At 52.7% G+C, this 14,462-nt stretch overlaps 1 protein-coding gene across 2 annotated transcripts in view; it reads left to right on the top strand.

Moving 5' to 3' along the window:
• The window catches only part of NSD3 (nuclear receptor binding SET domain protein 3), a 1,769,888-nt gene that overhangs the window by 588,956 nt on the left and 1,166,470 nt on the right, over positions 1-14,462 (top strand). For both annotated transcript variants that reach the window (XM_086943639.1, XM_086943638.1), the window contains exon 7: positions 13,560-13,660. In XM_086943639.1, coding sequence (XP_086799765.1) covers positions 13,560-13,660 — 101 coding nt within the window. The remainder of the gene's footprint in view (positions 1-13,559; positions 13,661-14,462) is intronic.

The following is a 14,462-nucleotide window of genomic DNA, read 5'->3' as shown; positions in this document are numbered from 1 at the left end:
CATGACTCTCTACCATGCTCCTTGGGCCTGCTGGGATTATAGGGTGTAATAATTCCAGCAGCCCATCCTGGCCTAAAGGAAGCAGGTAGCCTTACAATAGTGAAATACGAATTTAGTTGTAATTCACTACTAGGACATGCCCCACACATCAGGGCTTGTCCTACCTTACACTTACAATGCACCCTGCCCTCAGGCCTACCAGAGGGGTGACTAATATGAAGTCAAGGGAAGGTTTCGGGGCTGGCAAGTGGTTGCACTTGCCCAGCCAGCATGACAGTACGAGACTGCACGCGGGTTCTGCGGTGGCAGTCCCCAGACACATCTTACGGCTGCTTCTGTGGGTGGCGCAACCAGCGCTGCAGGCCCACTAGCAGTATTGGCATTCACAAGCCATGGCACTCCTAGTGCACTTTACTAGGGACTAACAGTAAATCCAATGAACCAATCATGGATACCAATCACATGTACAATTCACAGTAGGAAGTACTTGCACTGCGGCACGGGTCGGCCGTGGCGCAGTGCCCTGAGTATCGGAAAACCAGCAAAACATCGGAGGCACACCAGCAAAAAGTGGAAGGGAAACTCACGCCAAGGTGCCAGGTCTAACATGTGTCCCCTCCAGCTGAAATGTGGGGGGAACTACCCTTCCCCAGGGAGTTCCACATCACTAAGGCGGAAAAATCTGGACAGACCATCAGCATTGGCGTGATCTGTGCCAGGGCGGTGCTCCACCGTAAAGTCCATACTCTAGAGAAATGGACCACCTCAACAGTTTCGGGTTCTCACCCCTCATCTGCATCAACCATCTGAGGGGCCTGTGGTCCGTCTGAACTCGGAAGTGAGACCCAAACAAGTAGGGTCTTAGCTTCTTCAGCGCCCAGACCACAGCAAATGCTTCTCGCTCTATTGCACTCCACCTACTTTCCCGTGGAATTAACCTCCTACTGATGAAGGCTACGGGTTGGTCAAAGCCCTCCTCAGTCATCTGTGAAAGAACAGCCCCTACACCATGCTCTGAAGCGTCTGTTTGCACTATGAATTCCTTGGAGAAATCAGGAGCCAGGAGCACGGGCGCCGTGCACATGGCAGTCTTCAGGGTGTGAAAAGCCTTCTGACAGGTGTCAGTCCAAATCACATTCCTGGGCTGCTTCTTCGAAGTCAGCTCTGTCAAGGTGGTCACAATCGTGCCATAGCCCTTGACAAACCTCCTGTAATACCCAGTGAGCCCCAGGAAGGCTCTCACTGCAGTCTGGGTCTTGGGGGGGTTCCCAAGCCAGGATGGTCTCGATTTTGGGTTGCAAGGGTGCTACCTTGCCACTCCCCACTTGGTGTCCCAAGTACACCATGGAACCCTGCCCAATCTGGCACTTGCTTGCCTTGATTGTGAGGCCTGCTCTGCGCAGGGCCATCAACACTTCCCAGAGGTGTCGCAGGTGTTCTGGCCAGGTGCCACTGAACACCGCGATGTCATCCAGGTAGGCGGCACTGAACTCATCCAGTCCAGCCAACACCTGGTTGACCAATCTTTGAAAGGTGGCAGGGGCATTCTTCATTCCAAATGGCATAACCCGGAACTGGAAATGCCCATCTGGGGTAGAGAATGCTGACCTCTCCTTTACCCCATCGGTCAAGGCGATCTGCCAGTACCCAGACGTTAAATCAAACGTGCTGAGGAACCGGGCAGCCCCTAGCCGATCAATGAGCTCATCAGCTCTGGGGATGGGGTGCGCGTCAGTCTTGGTGACTGAATTGAGTCCTCTGTAGTCCACACAGAACCGGAGTTCGGGTGTGGCTCCCGGCGCAGCAGCCTTTGGGACCAAGACCACGGGGCTGGACCAAGGACTGCTGGAAGACTCAACCACCCCAAGGGCAAGCATCTTGGAGACCTCCTCCTTGATGCAGGCCCGGACCCTGTCAGTCACTCTGTAAGCCTTATGCTTCACAGGTAAGCTGTCTCCAGTGTCCACATCATGGACGCACCAATCCGTGACACTCGGAACCAGGGAGAACAGATCTGGAAACTGCCCCAGCAACTGGCGGCAGTCTTCCTGTTGTTCGGGGGTCAGGGTGGGTGAGAGGTTAACTCCATCCACTGACCCATCTTTCTCACAGGCCACTAAGAGGTCAGGAAGAGGCTCCGACTCCTCCTCCGTTCCATCATCAGTTGCCAACAACATGCCCACTTCGGACCTTCTTAAGTGGGGCTTTAGGCGGTTGACATGTAGGACCCTCAAAGGGTTCCTGGGCGTCTTCATGTCCACCAAGTATGTCACTGGGCTCTTGCGCTCCACAACCTCAAATGGACCTGTCCACTTATCCTGAAGGGCACAGGGTTCCACTGGGGCCAGGACATACACCTCTTGTCCAGGCTGAAGCTCGACCAGAGTGGCATTCTGGTCGTACCACCGCTTCATCTCCTCCTGGCTTGCTTCCAGATTTGCCTCGGCAAGTTGTCTGAAGCGCCTGGTTTGGTTTCTGAAGGCCAGCATGTAGCTATATACATTCTGGGGAGGTTTCCTGGGAGATTGCTCCCAGCCTTCCTTTACCAAACTCAGTGGTCCTCTCACGGGGTGACCGTACAGCAGTTTAAAGGGACTGAACCCTAGGGACTTCTGTGGTACCTCGCGATAAGCAAAGAGCAGGCATGGTAAGAGGACGACCCACTTACGCCTCATCGGACCGTCTAGGCCCATGATCATGCCTTTCAGGGTTCGGTTGAATCTCTCAACCAACCCGTTACCTTGGGGATGGTAAGGCGTGGTGAACTTGTAAGTTACACCACACTCTTGCCAAAGGGACTTCATATACTTGGATATGAAGTTGGTCCCCCTGTCGCTCACCACCTCTAGAGGGAATCCTACTCGTGAGAAAATTCCCATCAGCGCACGTCCCACCACGGGGGCCGTCACTGTCCTCAGAGGGATGGCTTCAGGGTACCGGGTGGCATGGTCCACCAAGACCAGGATGAACCTGTTGCCCATGGCTGTCTTGGGGTCCAGAGGCCCAACAATGTCAATACCCACTCGCTGGAATGGCGTACCGACCACAGGGAAGGGTTGGAGGGGAGCCTTGTTCCTTCCTCCGCTCTTCCCACTTGCCTGGCAAGTCGGACAGGTTCTACAATGAGCGCCTGAGCTCTTGTGCATTTGGGGCCAGTAAAAGTGGGTGACAAGCCTGTCATAGGTCTTGTCCATCCCCAAATGTCCTGCTAAAGGCACATCGTGAGCCAGACCCAGTAGGAAGGCTCTGAACTTCTGGGGTACCACCAGCACACGGGCTGACCCAGGTTCAGCAGCCTTAGGCTCTGAATACAGGAGGTCGTTCTCCCAGTACACAAAATGTGTTTTGGCCTGAACACCATTGGCCTGGTCTGCAGCCTGCTGCCGCATACCCACGAGAGAAGGGCATTCTTTCTGCTCCTTGCAGAATTCCTCCCTGGAGGGTCCTCCTTCTTGCTGCCAATGGGTCAGCTCAGGCAGGTCCCCCAGTTCGGCAATCTGTTCCCCTGTAGGCTCCAGGGCATCCCCCTCAAGGTCTGCTTCCTCCTGGACCGTGGGAACTTCAGGGGCCGGTTTCCCGCGCCCCCTGCACCTTCTCCCTAAGGCCGGTTCCTGGGCCTCTCCTTCAGGCCCCAGGACCTCTTGATCACCCCTACTGGCTGCCATTGACCGGGTGGTCACGCACGCCCAGTCAGGCAGACCCACCATCCGCAGGTGAGTCGTCTTCTCCACCTTTTCCCAAGGGGAGTGCTCCAAGTCATTCCCTAGCAAACAGTCAACAGGCATGGTTTTCCTCACACAGACCTGCAGAGTACCAGAGACCCCCCCCCCACTCGAAGGGAACTTGAGCCATCGGACACCGACTCTATGAATTATCAGCATTGATAACCCTACAGTAGGCACGGGGTACAACCTGCTCTTGAGACACCAGGTGCTGCCTCACTGCAGTCACACTGGCTCCTGTGTCTCTAAGAGCCTCAGCTTCCCTACCATTGATGATCACCACCTGCCCATATTTCTTAGTGTTAGAGGGCAGGTAGTTTGTCGGGACCATCTCACTGTCTCCTAGTGAGACTAGGGTCATCTGAACGGGATCTCCACCCCCCGGGACCATCACTTTTTCTCCTAAGTGAACACTAGTCACTTGACGGGGCGGAGCACCAGTGGGTGCTGGTTTTCCAAACAGGCGACACTTGGGGTCACTGGATATGTGCCCCGGCTCACCACATTTGAAACAATTGAAAGGCCCCTTTGGAACAGGTCTACCTGTCGGGGCCCCATTCTGCTTTGGGGGTGGGGGAGGCTGAGAACCTTTCAGCTGGTCCCCTTGGGGATTACTTTGGGGGCCTTTTTGGAACCCTTTCTGTTTTCCCTTGTCCCCCCCACTCTTCTGCTGGGGACCCTGCCCACTCTTGGCGGAGTCTCCCACTGGACCGTTGTGGACCCTGGTGCTGAGCCAGCGGTCCGCCTCCTCAGCAAGCTTCCTCGGATTGGACAGCTTGCTATCGATCAGGTGTTGGCGTAACTCAGGAAAACCGTGATCAGACTGGTGCTCCCATGCAATTAAATCAAAGAGACCTTGAAAATCATTCACTTTGCTACCCTTCACCCAACCATCCAGTGCTCTGCAAAGATAAGTCACATACTCCACATACGTATTCCCAGGCCGCTTAGTACATCCCCTAAACTTCTGTCTATACATTTCAGGGGTAAGCCCGTACCTGTTCATTAAAGCTTCTTTCATGTGGGAATAGGACCTCTGGTTTTCAACGGGCAAATCTAGCAGGGTATCTCGCCCTTCGCTAAGGAACCTTCCCCACAACCCCGCTCCCCAATCCTTGTCAGGGACCCGGTGGGAGGACATGGCTACCTCGTATGCCCTAAACCACTGTCCTATGTCATCCCCCTTAAAGAACTCTTTAACTACATCTTTGGGGATGTGCACTCTTGACTCTACCTGCATCGGCGTTGTGCTGCCACCAGAGGGAGGATGATCCAAGTTTCTCTCCTTTAGACTCATCTCCCTCATTTTCAATTCGTAATCCATTTGGTGCTTTCGCTCTTCCAGCGCCATTCTTTTGGTTTCAAGCTCCAGTTGGATTTTTAATTCTGCCAGCTTCCTTTCATGATCCCTTGTTTCCTTCCTGTCCGCCAGCTCCTCTGGCGACAGGCCTTTACCAAAGCTGTTCACGCTGTCTTGCCTTTCGAGATCCACCAGATCCACAGGTGCCCTCTGCTCCTCAGTGGCATCCTGATCCTCAAGGGCATCTTGATCCTCCGGGGGCTTTCTGGACTCTATCCAGGCTTTCAGGGCCTTGTAGAGTTCTGGCTTGTTCTTGCAACCGGCGTGCGGAACCTTGAGTTTCTTGCAAAAAAACTTCCGTTCAACTCTGGTGTATTTATCCAGCTTTGCTGCATCCCATTCCACCTCCAACATCTCGGAGGTCGTGGACTCCGCTCCATCCAGGCTCTTCGTGCCCGGCATGGTTTCTTCGCTAGGGATCTTCTCTCGGCAAAATTACAACAAGACCTGTGGCCAAGTAACTGGACTGAAATCACTGTGCAATGGTCAGAAGTTAAGGTATAGACACTGCAAATGTAAATTCGAAAATCCTCACCGCTGCGTCCAATGTAGGAAGGGGGAGGCTCTAGTTGGCGCAGTGTAGCACTAGCGACAAGCAGGGACTCTCTCTTCCTCGTCAGGGCTGAGGGTTACCTTCCAGACAACCTCTGCTTACCCTCTAGGTAGTGTGGCTTAAGCAGTCTTAGGCTAATCTTTGGGGCCCATAGGGTTAAACATTTGCAATATCACACCGTCACAACCAACCCACCACACAATGACACCAAACTGTATTTGTAAAAATATATCTTTATATAAATTTCAAGCAGGCTTGTAAATACAGTTGTACAACTTTCAATAGCGGTTCCAGGTTACTTAAGTTCAGGTTGCCACAGTTCTCTTTTAGCAATAAGCAATCTTTTGGGCCTTCTGTCCAGGTTCGACAAGGTTCAGTGTCTCGTAGCGCCTCAATGCGCTCTCTGCGTGGGCCTCGAGGGCCAGGAGCTGTGCGAGCCTCGGTTTCAGAGGCGGCTCGCGTTGGGAGCAGATAGCGCGGTGCGAGTTCGAGTTGCAGGTCGCTCGCACCGTGAGGATACGACACCGTACCTTTCAAATTCTTGTGGAGCGGGCGGTTTCCAGGGGAGCTGTCCCACGTCGCGTTGCTTTTCCGGGGTCGCTGTTCGCTGCGGCTCTCAGCCGGGCAGGTCACGGGTCATCCGGGGCGGCGGTGCTCTGTGGCGGCAGGGTCCTTTCCTCGTCGTTCGCTCCGACCCTGGAGGCGGCGGTTGTGTAGTGGCGGCCAGTGGCAGTACAGTCCCCAAGTGCAGGACATACCCAGCCAAGGGCCGGTTGCAGCTGTGCGTTCACAGCTGAGCTGTCGGGCAGGCTACCGACCAGAGGGGGGTTATCATAGGGCAGCTGTCCGTCTTCGCAGGTGGATTGATGGCTCGAAGCGCAGTCAATTCGGGAGCTTGGACCAGACGGGTCCTCCTTCACTTTGCTCTCGGGCTCCCGGTGCAGATGCGGTCACGGTGTTCGGGCCAGCGGCGGCTGGACCTCACGTTGCTCTCGCTGTTGCTTTGGGCCCCGGTCACGGTGTTCGGGGGGATGTCGATGCCTTGGTTACAGGGAGCGTGGCAGGCTTGCCCAGCGTTCCCGGACCCCTCTGTCAGTACTGCAGCGATAAGCAGCACACACAGTCGCTTTCTTCAGGATGTAGCGCCCACTGGTCCTGGGGCGCTGGTCAGGGGGCAAGTTCAACAGCAAGCCCTTGGAGATCTTTCAGCAGAGTTTGGCACAAAGTTTCTCAAAGCAAAAGTCTTCTTGTAGTCTTTCCTTTTCCTCTCCTTCTGCAGCAAGGCACCAGACACAGGCAAGAGACAGCACTCTTCCTTGTCCTTCCCGGTCCTTCTCGTCGGGTAGAGTTCCTTCTGTAGCCCAAACAGGATCTAATTTACAAGGAGCAAGGCTCCTTCTTTTATACTGCATTTCTTTTGTTCTCGCAGGCCAGGGGGGCCTTTGCATAGCCACTTTCAGTCCTTGAGTACCTTGTTGGGTGCAATCCGGCTTCGGCTTTCAGTGTGAGGGGCAGGCACATCAGACGCCCCACAGGAGGTGGAGCCAGCATTGTGCGGACAGGGGCAGCCAGAGTACCTTGTTGATGGGGCTTCGCCCTTCCTGGGCCAGGTGTCGGCTGAGTCATCAGTCGCTCCCCAGGAGGGTGGAGCCAGCATTGTGGTGGCAGAGCACAGCTAGATTTCGAGTCAAGAGCCACTCCTACCTCCCACTAAGGTGTAATCTGCGCATTCACCACCTGTCATCCCCCAGCCCTGTCACTCACACATCCCAGACAGTCGGATACACATACCAGCAGAGACGGGCTGAAATGGTTAGGCAAGCAAATGCTAACTTTCTAAAAGTAGCATTTGCAAACACAGGATATTAAAATAAACTTTACTAAAAGAAATATTTTATCATCCTGAGTTCAGGCATACTAAACATGACTCTCTACCATGCTCCTTGGGCCTGCTGGGATTATAGGGTGTAATAATTCCAGCAGCCCATCCTGGCCTAAAGGAAGCAGGTAGCCTTACAATAGTGAAATACGAATTTAGTTGTAATTCACTACTAGGACATGCCCCACACATCAGGGCTTGTCCTACCTTACACTTACAATGCACCCTGCCCTCAGGCCTACCAGAGGGGTGACTAATATGAAGTCAAGGGAAGGTTTCGGGGCTGGCAAGTGGTTGCACTTGCCCAGCCAGCATGACAGTACGAGACTGCACGCGGGTTCTGCGGTGGCAGTCCCCAGACACATCTTACGGCTGCTTCTGTGGGTGGCGCAACCAGCGCTGCAGGCCCACTAGCAGTATTGGCATTCACAAGCCATGGCACTCCTAGTGCACTTTACTAGGGACTAACAGTAAATCCAATGAACCAATCATGGATACCAATCACATGTACAATTCACAGTAGGGAGTACTTGCACTGCGGCACGGGTCGGCCGTGGCGCAGTGCCCTGAGTATCGGAAAACCAGCAAAACATCGGAGGCACAACAGCAAAAAGTGGAAGGGAAACTCACGCCAAGGTGCCAGGTCTAACATGTACTATATCTACAGCAAAGGGTGATTACACCACCTTGCCCCAGCTGATTGATCAGCCAGTTGTGTCAGATGTGAATGGCCAGCCAGGAGTGGCATAATACATGCTGCAGCCTCTGGTAGGCCATGGGTTCACTTATGCCCTGGGTACCTATGGTACACTGTACAAGGACTTACAAGAGTGACCCAATACCAATTGGTAAATGCACCTAAGGTACATGGATGTCAATTTAGAGATAGAACAGCTAGGCTGTGGGTCTGATTGGCAGGCCCACAGCCAGGGAAAGTCGTAAACCAGTGAAGCAAAAAGCAAAAATCTGGGGTGACCATAGGATTGCAGGCCCTACTCTCCTACAAGCTTCCTGAAGGTAAAGTGGACGCAGCGGTGGTCGGTCCAGTGGGGTTCGTGGTGTGGTTGAAGGAGACGTGGGGGCTTGCCGAGAAGATGGGGTCTAGCGTGTGACCGGCGGCGTGGGTGGGTGTTGTCACAATTTGTCTGAGTCCGAGGTTGTCGAGGTTGTCGATCATGGTGGTGGAGTTGGCGTCGTTGTTGTTCTCGAGGTGGAAGTTCAGGTCCCCGAGGTGGATGTAGTCTGTGGAGGCGAGGGCGTGGATGCTGATGAAGTCGGCGATGGAGTCCCTGAACTGTGGTTGGGGTCTGTAGATGAGGGTTCTTCTGAGGGTGGTGTTGGGATCGGTGTGGATCAATCAATCAATCAATCAATCATGGCATTTGTAAAGCGCGCTACTCACCAGGGAGGGTCTCAAGGCGTTGGGGGAGAGGGGTATGTTACTGCTCGAACAGCCAGGTCTTGAGCTGCTTCCTTAAGGAGAGATGGTCTTGGGTTCGCCGAAGGTGGGTGGGGAGGGAGTTCCAAGTCTTGGCTGCCAGGTAGGAGAAGGATCTTCCTCTGGCGGTGCCCTGCGGATGCGTGTTAAGGTGGCGAGTGCGTGGCTGGTCGATGGTAGCTGGAGGGTGGGCGTGTAAAAGGTCATGCGGTCGTTGAGGTACTTGGGGCCCAGGTCGTGGAGAGCCTTGTGTGCGTGGGTGAGGAGTCTGAACGTGTTTCTCTTGCTGACGGGGAGCCAGTGTAGGTCTCTCAGGTGTCCAGTGATGTGGCTGTGTCGGGGGATGTCCAGGATGAGTCGTGCGGAGGCGTTCTGGATGCGTTGGAGTCTTTTTTGAAGTTTGGCTGTGGTTCTGGCGTAGAGGGTGATCCCGTAGTCCAGTCGGCTGGTGACGAGTGCCTGGGTGACGGTCTTCCTGGTTTCAGTGGGGATCCATCTGAAGATCTTGCGGAGCATGCGCAGGGTGTTGAAGCACGAAGATGAGGGCGTTGACTTGTCTGGTCATTGACAGGGAGGAGTCCAGGATGAAGCCCAAGTTGCGTGCGTGGTCCATTGGTTTGGGGGCGGTGCCCAGGGCCGGGGGCCACCAGGAGTCTTCCCAGGCGGAGGGTGATGATCCCAGGATGAGGACTTCCGTCTTGTCTGAGTTCAGTTTAAGGCGGCTGTTCCTCATCCAGCCGGCGACGTCTTTCATCCCTTCGTGTAGGTTGGCTCTGGCGGTAGTGGGGTCATTGGTGAGGGAGAGGATCAGCTGGGTGTTGTCGGCGTAGGAGAGGATGTTGAGGTTGTGTTGGCGTGCGATGGCTGCAAGGGGGCTCATGTAGACGTTGAAGAGGGTTGGACTGAGTGAAGATCCTTGTGGTACGCCGCAGATGACTTCGGTGGCCTCGGATCTGAACGGAGGGAGGCGGACTCTCTGGGTTCTTCCGGTGAGGAACGAGATGATCCACTCCAGCGCGTTCTCTCGGATTCCGATGTTGCTGAGGCGCTTCACTAGGGTGCGGTGGCAGACAGTGTTGAACGCCGCAGAGAGGTCCAGGAGGATGAGGGCCGCTGTTTCCCTGTTGTCGATCAGGGTTCTGATGTCGTCGGTGGTTGCGATCAGGGCGGTCTCTGTGCTGTGGTTGGCCCGAAACCCGGACTGCGAGGGGTCGAGGGATCCGTTCGTCTCGAGGAAGGCGGCAAGCTGTTTGTTGACGGTCTTCTCGATGACTTTGGCCGGAAAAGGAAGGAGCGAGATCGGACGGTAGTTCTTGAGGTCGGTGGGGTCCGCCGTTGGTTTCTTCAGGAGGGCGGTCAGCTCGGCGTGCTTCCAGCTCTCCGGGAAGGTGGCGGTGTGGAAGGAGGAGTTGATGATGTCTCGGAGATGGGGTGCGATGATGGCGTCGGCTTTGTTGAAGACGTGGTGTGGGCATGGGTCGGTTGGTGATCCGGAGTGGATGGAGTTCATCGTGCGGGTGGTGTCTTCGGTGCTGATCGGGGTCCAGTTGCACTGTTGTGTATGTCGGCGATCTTGCGGTGGAAGAACGAGGCGAGTGAGTTGCAGAGGTCTTGCGAGGGAGTGATCTGGAAGTGCATGTGTTCGGCGGTGCTGAGGGTGTCGTCGGTCGATACTCTGTGGGTGTTTTTGTGGACGATGGCGATTCCTCCTCCTGTTCCGTTGGCGCGGTCCCTGCGCGTGATCTTGTATGCTTCCGGGATGGCGATGGCGATGTAGGGTATGGAGGCAGGGTTCAGCCAGGTCTCTGTCAGGAAGGCGACGTCAGGGGAGGTTAGAGTCGAGGAGGTCCCAGAGCTCGATGGCGTGTTTTTGGGCGGAGCGGGTGTTGAGGATGCATCTGAGGTATTTGGGTTTCTTGGTTTGACGGTGTGGCTGGACGGATGCTGGTGAAGTTGCAGTTCCGGCAGGTGAAGGGTCCATGGGTGCGCTTCGGGGTTGCTCGGTAGCAGGGGAGTTCTCGGTCCGGGTTGAGTATGTGGAGGGGGCTGGTGTCGTAGTGCAATCGGGCGTCGTGGCATCTCCGGGGTCCAGGGGTTCTGGCGCTGGGCACGGTCCAGCCGCGGACGGGCGTAGACAGGCTTGCCTGGCGCGCCCGCTGCGCGGCCTCCTTATAATGGGAGCAGGGAGGGAGGAGCAGCTGGGAGGCGGGAGCGGGTGGCCTATAGGAGAGCGAGGGGGCGGGCTGCAGGGAAGCAGCAGGGGGCAGAGCGGGGTTCTGGCTGAAAAGAGGGGGTCAGGGACCAGTGAAATTAAATAGTGGACGACAAATGGCAGAAGAAACAAGCACTTGAACAATACCAAGGGGCACAGAGAATAAAGGGCAGTAAACCAGGTACACAGCAGGCACCGAGTGGCGCGATGGAACAGCGAACTTACGACAGCAGGGGGGAGAGGCACGGACACAGCAGAGGTGCTGTGCGGCGTGGGGAGCGGCCTGACCTGCAAGCAGGGTCAAGAGTGATGTAGGTGGAATAGGTGAAAAGGAATGACTGGGATGTTATGACTTGCAACCTGTGGAGAAAATGAGTGATCCTGCCTTCCACAGGGTTTGCATGTGCCTGGAGGCTGCTACTGGAGATGCTGGGAATTGTGAAGTTCTGTTCTCCTGTTGGTTCTGGATGCTATCTACCAGATGTCCTACCCAGACCCCGAAATGACTGGGGTGCCTTGTGGTGGGCCTTGATGCTGCCTGAATACTCGGTCCCTAGCGTTGGCTCAAAAGGGCAAAACTCTTGAGGACACTGCCTTGCATGTGTGAAAAGACGAAAGGAGCTTGCAGCATCTCTACTCTCTTAAAAGCAATCCAGGGTGGAGTTGAACTAGTCGCCAAAAAGGTGAAACCTGTCATTAGGCAAATCCATGATTGACGCCTGAATGTCAGCCAAGAAGCTGATGGATCTCATCCATGTTTGGCGATTGGAGCACCACACTAATGGCAACCGCTCTACCTAATCAGTCTGTTGTGTCCAGGCCCAATCGGGTGACTTACTTGGCCTCAGCCTGGCCATCCTGGATGGTCTGTGTCATATTGGGGTGCAATTCCTCTGCGACTGCAGACCAGATTTCTGTCACAGAGTCCCATAATGCATGGGAATACGTTCCCAGTAAACAGCTGTATTGACTGACCTGAGGGCGAGGCTATCTAAAGAAAACATCCTCTTCCCAAATGCTTTAGTTCTTTTCGACTCTGTGTGGGGGATAGATTATGGGAAAATGAATTGGCTTATCCCTGTGGTTTTAAGACGGGGGCATAACCCCTTGCAAGTGGGAAGATTTACGAGAAAAGGCTCATCAGCTGATGAGAAAAAAGTATCAGCTAGCTTTTGATCCACGCTTGAAGGCATGGAAACTGACATCAGCAACCCGGAGGAGTATTTACAATTACACCTCGGGCGGAACAGAATGTTGTCAATGTGAATTAGCATGATGCCACTTACTGGTGTGCAGGGGCTAAAAAAATCTTATGGGTCCAGTCTAGTGCAAGGTGATATTATACAGGTGGGGAATTAACTGTTTGAGGTATTGATCAGAATGTAGTGGTTAGAAGCATAATGCTATTAGAGGCACAGAGCACCACAAGATTGTAGAAGCTAAATGTATTTTCCGTGCCCTTGCCTGGCAGTTATGGTACCTGATGGTGGTAGGGGCTCTCTTGCTCGTGCAGCCCAGTAGATCAGCCATTAATATCTTCTTCAAGCTGTGTCCATACGTACTGATTCAGTCGTTCTGACTAGTATTGTCAGCTTTTGGTGTCTTCTGACTCTGGATCCTCCGCTCAGGCATTTGACATGTCACAGCACGGCACTGGCTGCCATCACCACAACTGTGAAACTGGGAGGTATGAGTTTGGATTGGCATGCTGCCTCTTCGGTGCTTGCTCTCACCCCTGCCCTTCCATCCCTCCCACCTTTGGAATAACACAAGAACAATCTTACTCTAGGGTATGAGAAAGACATAAAAAAGCTTACCCTGCTCAAATATAAGCTGTACTATAAGGTCAATGCTTCAGGTTGATGCATCAGTTGATTGCAGAGGAATGAACCCAAATAAGGTGGATGGGCTACTTTTGTAATGTGAACGGTTAAGTATCAAAGCACACCAAGTATCCCCAGCCTGCGACAGAGTATACATTTAAGCTATGGAAATATATGAGAACATACAAAAACTGGAGCACCACAGTAACGGGAAGGTATTTTATTCTTCACCTCCACAAGATGGATATATGTTGTTTGACACATGATTGTACCGTGCCTTAATGTAGAATAACTATGTTATGCAATGTTTGTATGAATTTATTGTGGAGTCTCCATTCTTTATCACCGAGAACCAAAAATTATGAAATCAATCCTTTTCTATTTTTGTTGGGATTGTTTTTCTAAATAGAAATGTAAAAAGAACATTTAGGCATAACCTCTGAGCAAGTATCAATCCTGCAGATTTTACACCGACTGATAAATGATTAGTAAAATATGCATATGAAGGTGTCATATACGAGACAATTAAAAATGAAATAACAGTCAACTATAGATGTTCTTTACTTTGTTAGCCGCCTTAGAAAAGAAACCTCAGCGACGATCAAACAGAACACGCTCTGACTCCGAGAAGTCCGTAGAAGCTGCCCCAAAGAAAAAATTGAGAAAAGAACAGGTAGGCTATCTCCAAATAATTTTATGTGAATGGCACTGCAGTTAATATCTGTAAGTGAATTAAAGTGTTTCTAGGGTACAAGGGTTCTAATGCCATGTCAGTCGTACTTCCTCAAGCTATCTTCACGCATCAGGACATGACCTCGTGGACAAAAGCAATGTTTGCTCTAAAACAAATTCACTCTTATTCACATTCACTGATTTTTACTACAACTTTTCTAAAGACTTTTTAATTGAGATGTGTAGGGTGCTTTCTGCTACAAGAATATGTTGTGATTTTACCTTATGTATTGGTTATTGTTCTCTTTGCTTTGGAACTTCACTTTTGAAGGGCTGGTACTTTAATGGAACCTTCGACTTTCATTTGGGCCTTACATTCTGCTGCTATTAAAATTATTAGCAGCTACAGCTTCCTTTGTTCTATGTTTTGTTTGAACCATTTTGTACTGTACAACATGCAGTTGCCGAAACAATTATACAGATTCAGAGCTTTAGTTGATCAAAGGGCCTTTGAGCAATGTAATGGTCTTAAAGTGACTTAGTTGCTGAATTGGAAACAAGTGCTGTTTCTGATATCGATGGATATATGGATATTTGTCCTAAGACCTTACACACCATTCTGAACGCTAGGTTCTGTGCTAGCTGATGTAATGGACAAAAACACGGAAAACCCTGACCAAAGAGCCTTCATTTAGTCAAGCCTGGCCTTAGAGATATTAATGCATTGACCGCTAATGAATGCTTGTTGAATTGAATGGAGACCAGTGTTTTTAGAACGAGCCTACCAGATAGCACAGCTGTCT

The sequence above is a fragment of the Lissotriton vulgaris genome, chromosome 11 (assembly GCF_964263255.1).
Source record: "Lissotriton vulgaris chromosome 11, aLisVul1.2, whole genome shotgun sequence".
Classification (NCBI taxonomy): Eukaryota; Metazoa; Chordata; class Amphibia; order Caudata; family Salamandridae; genus Lissotriton; species Lissotriton vulgaris.
The sequence above is the reverse complement of the archived record's forward strand: the minus strand, read 5'-3'. Positions and strand labels throughout refer to the sequence as shown.